At 39.3% G+C, this 12,566-nt stretch overlaps 1 protein-coding gene across 1 annotated transcript in view; it reads left to right on the forward strand.

Annotated features, from left to right (window-relative positions):
* The window catches only part of FAM98B (family with sequence similarity 98 member B), a 42,038-nt gene that overhangs the window by 8,710 nt on the left and 20,762 nt on the right, over positions 1 to 12,566 (forward strand). Inside the window, exons 3-6 of the mRNA XM_036296805.1 lie at positions 1,007 to 1,141; positions 5,932 to 6,110; positions 8,423 to 8,503; positions 9,758 to 9,874. Of these exons, the coding sequence (XP_036152698.1) occupies positions 1,007 to 1,141; positions 5,932 to 6,110; positions 8,423 to 8,503; positions 9,758 to 9,874 (512 nt within the window). The remainder of the gene's footprint in view (positions 1 to 1,006; positions 1,142 to 5,931; positions 6,111 to 8,422; positions 8,504 to 9,757; positions 9,875 to 12,566) is intronic.

A 12,566-nucleotide genomic window follows, 5' to 3' on the forward strand; every position in this document is an offset into this window, starting at 1 on the left:
TAAATATCTTTGGATTAAATGTTATATTAATCCAAAATTCATTCTTAAAATTTGTATAAGATTATAAACAATTTCTGTTTATCTGCTGTCGTAACCTTAGTATTTTTAAGAAAAAGTAGACTCTGAATTTGGTTATTTAAGAAGTTTCATATTTGAATGCTGCTTATTTTGAATTAAGGTGGGGTTTTGTTTTTGTTTTTTAAGTACATGTAATCCCTAATTTAAGTTGTATTACAAAGCCTATAATTCAGGACATGGATTCACATAGGAATGATCTTATGAAATATTCCTGTACTTGCTCATAAAGTTTAATGCATTGCTCTCTTGGTAACTGGAGTCATTGTGGGTCTTTGGTAGAATTTCAGATGGTGTAATAAAATGAAAAAATAAATTATTGGGCATTTTGCTAGGGGACAAAGTAGACTTCGCTTTTGAAGCTGTCTTTTTAAATTGCTTTTTTTTTTCCTTGCCAAATATAATAGAATTCCCTCGAAACTAAGTAAGATAAGCTAAATTGAAACTACATGACACAGGCTCCCATATAATTAGGTTATGAAAGAAAGGTAAGCAGTGAGGTATAATTAGATGACTGCATTTATGATCTGAATCCATAGAAATATCATTTGCTCTGAAGCCAATTAATAATATAGCCATAATAATGTTTTTAATATTTTTGTTACTCATACAAAAATATTCCCATTCTATCTGCTTGTTGGAACATTCATTGGAAAATGCTAATCAAATTTAAATATAAAAATATTTATAATCTCACAATTACATATTTATATTTTTAAATTGATATTATGTTTCTGAATTTAAGTGTGACTTTCTAAATGTAGAAATTATTTGGTTACCTTTACCTAAGCTTTGGGGCCACACATGTAAGGATTTAATGTCAAAAGGAAAACCGAATTGAATGTGAAATTGAAATCAACTTGTAGATTTTATAGTATCAGATTATATGGTAAATATTCAGTAAATGTTTTGTGATTTTTCTTTTTTAAAGGGAGAGATGATCTAGAAAGCTTCCAGCTTGAGATAAGTGGTTTTTTAAAAGAAATGGCATGTCCATATTCTGTCCTCATATCAGGAGATATTAAAGAGCGTTTAAAAAAGAAGGATGACTGCTTGAAACTTCTATGTAAGTTCTTTCTTTGAACATTTAAATGCATCTATTTGATCCTTGTTTTAAATTTTTAAGTAAAAATTTATGAAATTTTATTAATGAAGCATTAGATATCATATATTTAAAAGGTTTTAATATTTGACTTAAAATATGAAGATGACTCGGACATTTATATAAAGGTAGTATAAATTCTAATGAATTCTACTAGTGTAAGATTTCTAACACTTATGATTTATTGGACCTGTTTGTGATTCATGTAGTATTTTAATAATTTTTTCCTTCACTTAATGAATCTCCTAGCATTTGTGACTAGGTGGCTAAAGTTGGTCATCTCTAAAGTTCTATTTAATCATAAAATTCTTTGAAACTAGGCTACTAAGCGGGTTATTAGATCCTGCTTTAGTGGTAGTCTTTGAGTGATAGTGGTAGATTCAGAAATATGTATTGATCATTTACTATTGTACTAGAAACTACTCTAGGCATTAGGGATATATCAATTAAAAAAAAATTGCACCCTTGAACCGCAAGAGTTCTAGTGAGTGTGGCCTATTTTTTATTCTTTAAAATTTGTATTTATTGATTTAGAGAAAGAGAATAAGAGGGAGAAGAGAGAGAGAGAGAGAGAGAGAGTTGTTGTTCTACTTATTTACACATTCTTTGGTTAATTCTTGTATGTGCCTTGACTGGAGATTGAACCCACAGCCTTGAAATATCAGCAAGATGCTCTAATCCAGTGGTTCTCAACCTATGGGTCGCGACCCCTTTGGCGGTCGAACGACCCTTTCACAGGGGTCGCCTAAGACCATCCTGCATAGCAGATATTTACATTACGATTCATAACAGTAGCAACATTACAGTTATGAAGTAGCAACGAAAATAATTTTATGGTTGGGTCACAACATGAGGAACTGTATTTAAAGGGCCAGAAGGTTGAGAACCACTGCTCTAATCAATTGTGCTACCTGGCCTGGGCAGGTGTGGCCTGTTTTCATAAGGGGTTAATTTGGAGTAAAATTACCCTATATCCAAACAACTACCATTAATAAAAATCCATTTATTTGCACTGGGTCCCTTCAAAACTTTTTTTAATTTTATGCTCTTTTGGAAGTTCTGCAAACAGTGACCATTTGAAAGAATTTTTCTAACATCTGTTATTGAAGCTTTCTATTGTTTTAGGTTGTACCATTTATAAAAAGTTCCATGTGATGATATATTCCTTGTAGGCTCTAGTGTTAGTAATGTTTGTTGCACTAGAGCAGGAATTGTGTGTGTTTAACTAGTGATGATGCTAGAAGTGTTGACATTTGAATTACCTTGTGTGTTGGGTGGAATAAATATTATGTCTTCCCCCTTATTTCTTATACTATTTTCCCATCTTCCATTCAGTGTGAGTCACTGACTTAATGTACTATTGTTATTAATGGGGGGGTCATAGTATCCCTTATGTATATTGGAATAGAAAGGAAGCTAAGAAGCATGGCCTAGAGCAGTGGTCGGCAAACCGCGGCTCTTTGGCCTCTTGAGTGTGGCTCTTCCACAAAATACCACATGCAGGCGTGCACGTACAGTGCGATTGAAACTTTGTGGCCCATGCGCAGAAGTCGGTTTTCAGCCTGGGCAAGTCTATTTTAAAGAAGTGGCGTTAGAAGAAGTGGGGGTACATTCGCTGAGGTTGACCCCTCAGATTGAGGACGTTTTTAGCAAAGGCCAGCATAACAGTGTACCTACCTATATAGTTTAAGTTTAAAAAATTTGGCTCTCAAAAGAAATTTCAATAGTTGTACTGTTGATATTTGGCTCTGTTGACTAATGAGTTTGCTGACCACTGGCCTAGAGGAACTTGCATGTTCTTTATGTCAGTCAGTGAGAACTATGGAATTCATCATGTTTCCCTTTTTGCCTTAACTGTGAGGAAGCTCAGCAATAGGTTTCTTCATTAGGTAAGATAGGCTTCTGGTGCAAGTAAAAGTGAAGAGGAGATAGAGAAGTTGGTATAGCTTTTCTGATTATGAAAGTACATGCTTGGGAGTGGGGTAAGTTGGAGAGTTAGCGTTAAAGGGGTACAGAGTTTTAGCTGGGGAAGATGAAAAAGTTCTGGAGATGGATGTGGTGATGGTTGCACAACAGTGTGAATGTACTTAATGCCATTGTACACTTAAAAAATAGAATGGAAAATTTTATGTTATGATGTTATATATTAAGAAATTGCATGCTTATCATAAAAATCTTACAGAGTAGATAAAATTGTAAAGAACAAAATCATTTATAATCTCACTTCTCAGAGAGAATTGTGAATTACCTTTTGGCATATTTTCTTTTCCTTTTCTCTTTCCTTTGTCCACCACACTTAAATAAGATTGAGATCTTGTTACAGATATAGTTCCTTCTCCTCTTCTTCTTCAATTAATATATTGTGAGCATTTCCCCATCACTTAATATTTAAAAAATATTTAAATTGGCTACATAACATTCTATGCTATGGACATAACATTTATTTAATAGGTTTCAAATTTGGATGTTTTATTTTTTTTCTGTTTTACATTAATTTCTCTATAATTTTGGATTACTTTTGCTTAGATTATGAACTTTTTTTGTTAATCCTCCACTGAGGATATTTTTCCACTGATTTTTAGAGAGAGTGGAAAGAAGGGGGAGAGACAGACAATGAGAAAGAATTATTGATGTAAGAGAGACACATTTATTGGTTGCCTCCCGCACGTGCCCTGACCCAGGCTGGGGATCGAGCCTGCAATTACTGTATGTTCCCTTGACTTTAATCGAATCATCAACCCTTCAGTCTGAGGGCCGACGCTCTATCCACTGAACCACACGGGCTAGGGCTAGATTATGAACATTTAAAAGAAAGATCTCTGGTCTAGGTATATATTGCCATATTTTGTTCCAGAAAGGTTATACCAGTTCACAGTTTTACCAGTCCATTTTTATCTTTGGTTTGACTGTGTTGAAACATATATAAGAACCTTCTTCATCTTCTTGGAAGTGTGTGCAACATGTATAAAATAAAAAGGGCCAAATTCCTTATTATATGGAGAACTTTTGTAAATCAAGAAGAAAAAAATCTGGAAAAATATATAATGCACATAAGACAAAGGCATTATACAGAAAAAAATTTTTTAATCACTTTTAAACATGAAAAGATGCACAATATCCCTCAAAGTTAAAGATTTATAAAAAAATAAAATGATAGGATATCATTTTTTCCCCCACTTATCGAGTTAGCAAATACCTCCCCCCCAAAAAAATTTTTTTAAGTCATGATAAAGTTTGTGGGACTAAGCATTCTCATATACTATAGGCATTAGAGTGTGGTGGGAGAATAACTGGTTCTACCTCTGGAAGGGTCTATTAATACCATTGAAATTCACCTGCCGTTTGGCTTGGCAATTTTATGATTAGGCATACATATTTATTTCCCCAAGTGTACAAAGATATATGAAAAGGATGTTCACTATGGCATTGTTTGTAGTGGTTAAGTAGCAGTGGTACATCTTTGCAGTAATACACGTCTTTGCAATGATACCATTTTATAGCCGTAAGAATGAGAACAGATCAAATGTGCTGATGTGGAATGGTCTCTAAGTTATACTGGTAAATAAAAATTGAATATACAGAATATTTGTAGTATGTCTTGTAGAAAAAAAGAAAAGTGCATAGGTGGCAGATACATATACTAAATATACATACACATATATGCCTAAAAAGATAGCCAAGAAACTAATGGTAATTGCCTCAGAGAAAGGGGAATCTGAGGATCTGTGGTAGGAAGAAGACTTTTCTGTATTGTTTACCATCTGCATGGATTAACATTTTAAATACTAGACTGAACTCTTGTTTGTACTGTTATATAGAGCATGCATCCATAGAACAAGGTGGACTTCAGCCAAGGTTCTATACAGAATATAAATTTTGGAAGAACTGGTAATTTGTTTTATGAAATTTTGAAATCAGAGAGACCTTGGCATACCCTCAAGCAAAGATACTAATTGGTCTTAACTTTTTGTGGGCTCTTTAGACTGTCTGACATGTAGATTGCATGGAGAAGTCTTTACTGCAGCGGGAAGGCCGGGGAGGGTTGGGGGGCAGGAGGTAGGGGGGTAAGAGATCAACTAAAGGACTTGTATGCATGCATATAGCATAACCAATGGACATACGACACTCCCCATGAAGTATTTAAAAATTACAGTACAGTGCTGTTAACTATAGCCACAATGCGGTGAAGTAGTGGATCTCTAGGACTTAGGTTATATAATCTGATCACTGTATCCAACTTGGCTTATGGGGACTTATGCCAAGGTCCCTCTGATTTTAAAAGTTCATTAAAACAGATCACTAGTTCTTAAAAAATTTATATTTGACTAATAACTCTCTGTTTCACCCTCCCCCTGGCAACCATCATTCTACTTTCTGTATTACAAGTTTGACTGTTTTAGGTTCCTCGTCACAGTGACATATAGTATTTGTGCTCCTGTGTCTGGCTTTTTTCACTTTGCACAATGGCCTCCAGGTTCATCTATGTTGTTACAAATGGCTGGATTTCCTTTTTTTAATGGCCGAATAATATTCTTTTGTATGTATGTAACACATTTTCTTTATCCATTCATCTGTTAAAGAACACAGGTTGTTTATATCTATATCTTGGTATTGTGAACAGTATGGCAGTGAACATGGTAACGCATATCTCTTTTAGATCCTGATTTCAGTTCCTTTGGATATATGCCCAGAAATGGGATTTTTAAGGAGTTTGTGTACATTTTAACATTATTTGTTTTTCCTTTTTCTTATAGTATTTTTAAGTACAGAGCTTCAAGCTTTACAGATATTACAGAACAAGAAACGTAAAAATTCTCAATTAGATAAAAACAATGAAATTTATCAGGAAGTTCAAGCTATCTGTGATACCCTTGGTGTTCCCAACTCAGCAACTTCTGACATTCCACTTATGTTAAACCAAGTGGAGTCAAAGGTATTGTATTTGTTTTATTTTTCTTTCCCCAAAATTCAACTAAATGCTAATATGTAAATGTTGTATTAAAAATGAAAATATTTCCGTTTAAGTATAAGATATACATTCCATTTCAAGAGAGTTTATCTTCATATCTAAACTTTGGATTTGGAGTTAATATGTTTGTGACCTAATCTGCCTCAGGCTTTTGAGAGTTGCATGATAGAAATCACTTTGCAAATATAAGGATCCCTTTCCTAAACAAGGTTGAAATACACCATAGTGAAACAAGTAGAGTTATCCTATAAGGTCAAAGGCAAATTAAATTTTTTTTAGTGGATATTGTTAATAGAATTGCAATGTTCTCTTTGGCAGCACAATTTCTGGTGGATAAGTATTTAGTGTTTGTTGTAGAGTGAATGAATGAGTATTCTAATGGAGTGAAAGCAACCACAAACTACCTACTTCAAGCTTTTTGAATTATTTTCAATTATTAAACTACCCTTTTTCTTAGTCGAGCCATATGTTAGCGAGAATTCTACTCTCACAGACCAAATTCTGACCTAATTTCTAGGTTTTATAGGAGCCCCGTAAGGGAATAATATAGGGTTCATTTTAAAGGATAAGAAAATTCTCACCTTAAGAATAGGTATTAACACTCCATGTTTAGACATACTGCTTTAAACTAAAACCTTGAGTAAAGTATTTTTTTTGCATTGATTTTTTTATGAACTGAAAAATAAAAAATATTTGCCTTAATGAATGTGAGAAAATTTTAGTATTATTAAGATGAAAGCAATATTAGAAACTCTTTTGGGGGGCAGAGGTAGAATTTGCAAACCATGTGCCCCTACCGGGAATCTAACTAGTGACCTCTTGGTTCCTGGGTCAACGCTCAACCACTGAGCCACACCAGCTGGGCACAGCTAAAAGAATTAGTAAGTAAATCCCAGCTCAAAAACACTGTTCTAGAGTTAACAAGTTACTCTTTAGAGTTTCTTTTCCCCTCATTTCCTCTGGATTAGGAATGATCTGGAATTGGCTAAAATGTTTGGGGACTGTTTCACAATGAAACAGATTTTGGGGCTCTTTCTAAAGGCTTTTTCCTTTCCTTTTATGGGTTCCAGTTGGTATTAATAATTTCCCCAAACCTCTTTTCCCTACTTAAGGCAGGCTATAATGCCTGTGTTCAAATGCTGACAGGTTAATTATAAGGTAGTTTGTTACTGGAGTCATTGTGGCTAAATATTTACTTAAAAGGACTTCCTTTTCCATTCAGTACCTATCAAAAGGAAATACTTCCATATTTTTTTTCTTTTATATGTTTGCAAAAATAATGACGTTTGTATGTGGTGACTATAAGTGAGTGGGCTTGGTCTCCTATGGTGTCCTGCTGAACAGTGAAACCAGAATACTTATAATTGGAATGTGTACATAGTACTTAACTGAGAAAAATCAATGTGCTCGTCAATGGTATTCTTTTAGAGCATTTACCAGGATGTAATACCATCTTAAGAAGAAACTCCAAAATTGTTTTACATAATATATACAATTCTTATTGCAAAACCTGTAACTACTGTAGTTGTCTATGTACATAATTTCTTATTCTGGAAAAGAAGATGTGTTATAGCTTGAATTAATATAGCTAATGCTCTTTGAAAAAGATATTCTGGCCTTAGCTGGTTTGGCTCAGTGGATAGAACATCAGCCTGCTGACTGAAGGGGCCCAGGTTCGATTCTGGTCAAGGGCACATGCCCAGGTTGGCTCAATCCCCAGTAGGGGGCGTGCAGGAGGCAGCCAATCAATGATTCTCTCTCATCATTGATGTTTCTATCTCTCTCTCCTCCTTTCCTCTCTGAAATCAATAAAGATATGTTAAGAAAGAGAAAAAGATATTCTGCTTTGTAGTGATATTTTTTTCCTAGTATGTAAAGGTATATTTTATTTTGTTTATTTGTTTTTGTTTTTGTTAATTCTCACCCGAGGATATTTTCCTTGATTTTTAGGGAGAGTTGATGAGAGAGGGAAAGTCAGAAAGAAATATTGATGTGAGAGAAACACATCGATTGGTTGCCTCCTGCAAGAGCCTCCACCGGGGCCCAGGCTGGGGAGGAGCCTGCAACCAAGGTATATGCCCTTAACTGAAATCGAACCCAGGACCCTTGGTCTGCAGGCTGACACTCTATCCACTGAGCCAAACTGGCTAGGGCTTTAAGGTATATTTTAGTTATTTCACTTTAACATTTTATTTATTCTATAGCATTAAAGAATAAGATTGTTTTAAATTAAAGAATATACATTTTGACAGTCTATTATATTTATTTACTTTTAGGTGAAAGATATTCTTGCAAAAGTCCAGAAAAATCATGTGGGAAAACCACTGTTGAAAATGGACTTAAATCTGGAACAGACAGTAAGTCCCCATCACCTACCTTTTATTAGTTGTATGTAATTCACCTAGTGAATATGACTTAATTTTATAAATAAGCATTTAGATTTTACAGTGTGTAGTGTGCATATATTATTTTGGAGAATTAAAATGAATTGATATCTAGAATAACTAGGGGCCCAGTGCATGAATTCGTGCACCTCGAAAGGAACTGTGGGCCATGAGGCTGCGGTGGGCCCCTCCCACCACAGCCCCCGGTCCCGTCTGCCGACAGCCCCGCTCCCTCCGGCCCTGCTCGCACCCGCTGATAGCATGGAGTGATTGGGGCCAGCGTCAGTAGTGGGTGCAACCAGGGCCAGCGCCGTCAGCAGGTGTGAGTGGCGGCTGCTGCCCTGATTGCCCCTCAGGAGCAGGGGGAGGTGGAGAAGCCCTGAGGGCTCCGAGCAATCGGGGCTGGTGCGGGGCGCCAGCAGTAGGTGTGAGAGGTGGCTCTGGTGCCGACAGCGGATGCAAGCAGGGCTGGTGCCGGCAGCAGGTGCGAGTGCCCGGCGGCATCGTGGCACGCAGGAGCAAAGAATTTTCAGTAACCATCAGAGGCTCGCCCTAATGACAGTGACCAGTGCCCCACCTTGGTTTGGTGCCCCCACTCACCTGCTCCACTACCCTGCCGAAGTAGATGCCCGCCGTGTTCTGCGCTCTGCCACTTGCTGCCGATGCCCACCATGTTCCGTGCGCCCCTTTGGTGGTCAGCGCATGTCATAGCGACCAGTATTTCGGTTGTTCCGCCATTCGGTCTATTTGCATATTAGGGTTTTATATATATAGATAAGTCCAAATACTTCTTCAATCAGATTATTACTTTTAAAAATATCTGGCCAAGAGTTTTTATAGTGCCCAGGATGTTAGTATAATTGTGATATGAAAAGGATAATAGTTCAAAACCAGCAAGATGGGACGTTAATTGGTATTTTCTTTCCTTATTGGTCCCCACTACTTAACAAGATGTTTTACTTAAATTAACACATTTGATTGAAGATGAGGTAAATTCGCCAATTGTAAAATTTAATTATATGTTTACTATCTTCTGAATATTACAAATGTTCTATCAAATACTCTTTATTATTTGTATAGTTTAATGAAAAGTCTCAAGGGATCAGAAAATGGCCCTCAAGTACAGTATCTTTTGAATCAGTAGGAAGTTTTGACCACAATTTTAAAACTTTTTTTTTTTGCAAAATGAAAGAGTCTAAAATTTATATTTGTTTTCAAATTCTTTAGGAACAACTGGAAAGAATCAATGATGCTCTTTCCTGTGAATATGAGTGCCGTCGGCGGATGTTGATGAAGCGATTGGATGTAACAGTGCAGTCCTTTGGATGGTCTGACAGAGCAAAGGTAAGGCTGTTTTCCCATTTGTATCCTGTAGGTGGTACTCTGTGACAGCTCTTCAGACTTCCTTGTCTGTTAATATGTAACTGCGCCACATTTGCACTTTTTCACTGTATCTGAAACACATACCCAAGCCAACTACTGGTCTTATATAATGATCCTGGCCTTGTGTAGATCCCTGTTTGCAGTTATCTAAATTTCTATCCAAATGTTTCATATTTATTTTAAACTCATTGCTATTTTGACTTATGCAAGGATTGCATTAAGGAAGGCATCAAATGAAACAGTGAGATTGGTATAGTGAGCTACTGATCAAGAAAGCAGGATATAAGAATAGATACAGGTAGTATGGATGTCGAACAAGTCTTCTTAAAAGTATCTTAAGGCTGTGGAGTGTGGTCCAGTTAAAGAGAGGGTTGGAGAATGGAGGCATCCACAAGTAGAATCTGCAGGTAGATTTCTAGAGAGCTGTTTGTCATCACTGCCATTTTATGCCTTCAACCTGTACCCAGGCTTTATGTAGGATTCTGTGCCCTACTTTGCAGCATAATCTGGAAACTCTCCAAACAGGAAGCTGGGAATCATTTGCTTCCCTTGTTTCAGGGTTCAAGGTCTTGTGCTCCTTGATGCCTAGTGTCTGAAAAATCACTGGTTCACGTGGGTTGTCAGTTTTAAAGTTGCTTCAGGTTGCAAGGTTAATCTGTGCATGTTACTCTTCATATTAACTGGGCATTTCTTCTGCCCATGTTGTGTTAGCTGGGGTCGTTTATGCAGCTTCAGCTGATGCCTGGACTGAGCTGAAACATCCAAGATGCTTGTCTCGCATGTCTAGGTTCTGCTGTCTACTGGGGTGCTTCGGTTGTCTTCCTGGCTTTGATGTGGTTTCTCCATGTGGTGTCTTGTATCAGTTTCCTATGGCTGTAGAAACATATTACCACAAACTTAGTTGCTTATATAATACTAGAGGCCCGATGCCTGCAATTCTTGCACTCGTGGTGGGGAGGGGTCCCTCAGCCCAGCCTACGCCCTCTCACAATCCGGGAGCCCTTAGGGGATGTCCAATTGACGGCTTACGCCCACAGAGAGCAGGCCTAAGCCAACAGTCAGACATCCTTAGTGATGCCATGGAGGCGGGAGAGGCTCCCGCCATTGCTGCTGCGCTAGCCAGCTGTGAGCCCGGCTTCTGGCTGAGTGGCGCTCCTCCTGTGGAAGCACACTACCACCAGGGGGCAGCTCCTGCATTGAGCGTCTGCCCCTTGGTGATCAGTGCGCTTCATAGCGACTGGTTGATTTGCATATTAGCCCTTTATTATATAGGATAGGGGCTCAGTGCATGAATTCATGCACCTTGAAAGGATCTATGGGCCATGAGGCTGCAGTGGGCACAGTGGGCAGTTCTCAGCCCATCCTCCACGCCCCCACCCAGACCCTCCCGCCACAGCCCCTGGTCCTGTCTGCTGGCAGCCCTGCCCCCACCACCACCGCTCCCATGCACTGACAGCGCTGGCCCCACTCGCACCCACTAATGGAGCGGAGCGATTGGGGATGGCACCAGCAGTGGGTGTGAGTGGGGCCGGCGCTGTCAGCAGGTGCGAGCGGTAGCTGGTGCCCCAATTGCCCCTCAGGAGCAGGGGAAGGTGGAGAAGCCCTCAGGGGCGATCGGGGCCGGCAGCCGCCACTTGCAGCTGCCGCTTGCACCCGCCGATGGCACCGAGTGATAGGGACTGGCACCGGGAGCCGGCAGCGGGTGTGAGTGGCGGTTCCAGCTGCAGGTGTAAGCTGGGCTGTTGCCAGCAGCAGGTGCGAGAGGCAGCTGCCAGCCCTGATTGCCTCTCAGGAGCAGGGGGAGATAGAGAAGCCCTGAGGGGTGATTAGGGCCGGCAGCTGCCGCTCACGCCTGCTGAATGATCAGGACCAGTGCTGGGCACCGGCAGCAGGTGCAAGCAGCGGCTCTGGCGCCGGCAGTGGGAGCTAGTGGGACCAGTGCCGGCAGAAGGTGTGAGCGCCTGGAGGGACCGTGGCGCATGGGAGCAAAGAATTTTCAGTAAGCACCAGAGGCTCTCCCCAATGACAGCGACGGCACCCCCACTCACCTACTCCACCATTCCACCACGGCCGATGCCCGCCATGTTCCATGCTTTGCCACTTGCTGCCAACACCTGCCATGTTCTGCGCACGCCCCCTGGTGGTCAGCGCACGTCATAGCAACTGGTTGTTCGGTTCTTCCACTGTTCGGTCTATTTGCATATTAGGGTTTTATATATATAGTTACATTTATTCTCTTACTGTTCTGAAGGTCACAATCCTAAGTGAAGATAATTGGCAGAGTTGCATTCTTTCCAGACGCTTCACAGGAGAATCTGTTTTCTTTTATTTCCTAGCTTCCGATGCTACCTGTGTACCTTGGCTCTTGACCTTATCCTCCATCTTCAAAACCTGTTGTGTAGGAAAATTTGACCTTTTTCTCTCTACTTTCATTGTCACTTCACCTGCCCCTGTCCCTGACACTCCTGTCTCTCTTGGAAGAATCCTTGTGATTACACTGGGCCCATCCACACAAGCCAGGATAAACCTTCCATCTCAAGACCCTTAACTTAATCACATCTGCACCTGCAAGGTAACATATTCACAAGTTTCAGGGATTAGGATGTGGACATCTTTGTGGGGCCATTATTCAATTTACCAGATGTCTCATCTT

The sequence above is a fragment of the Myotis myotis genome, unplaced genomic scaffold (assembly GCF_014108235.1).
Source record: "Myotis myotis isolate mMyoMyo1 unplaced genomic scaffold, mMyoMyo1.p scaffold_m19_p_1, whole genome shotgun sequence".
Taxonomy (NCBI): domain Eukaryota; kingdom Metazoa; phylum Chordata; class Mammalia; order Chiroptera; family Vespertilionidae; genus Myotis; species Myotis myotis.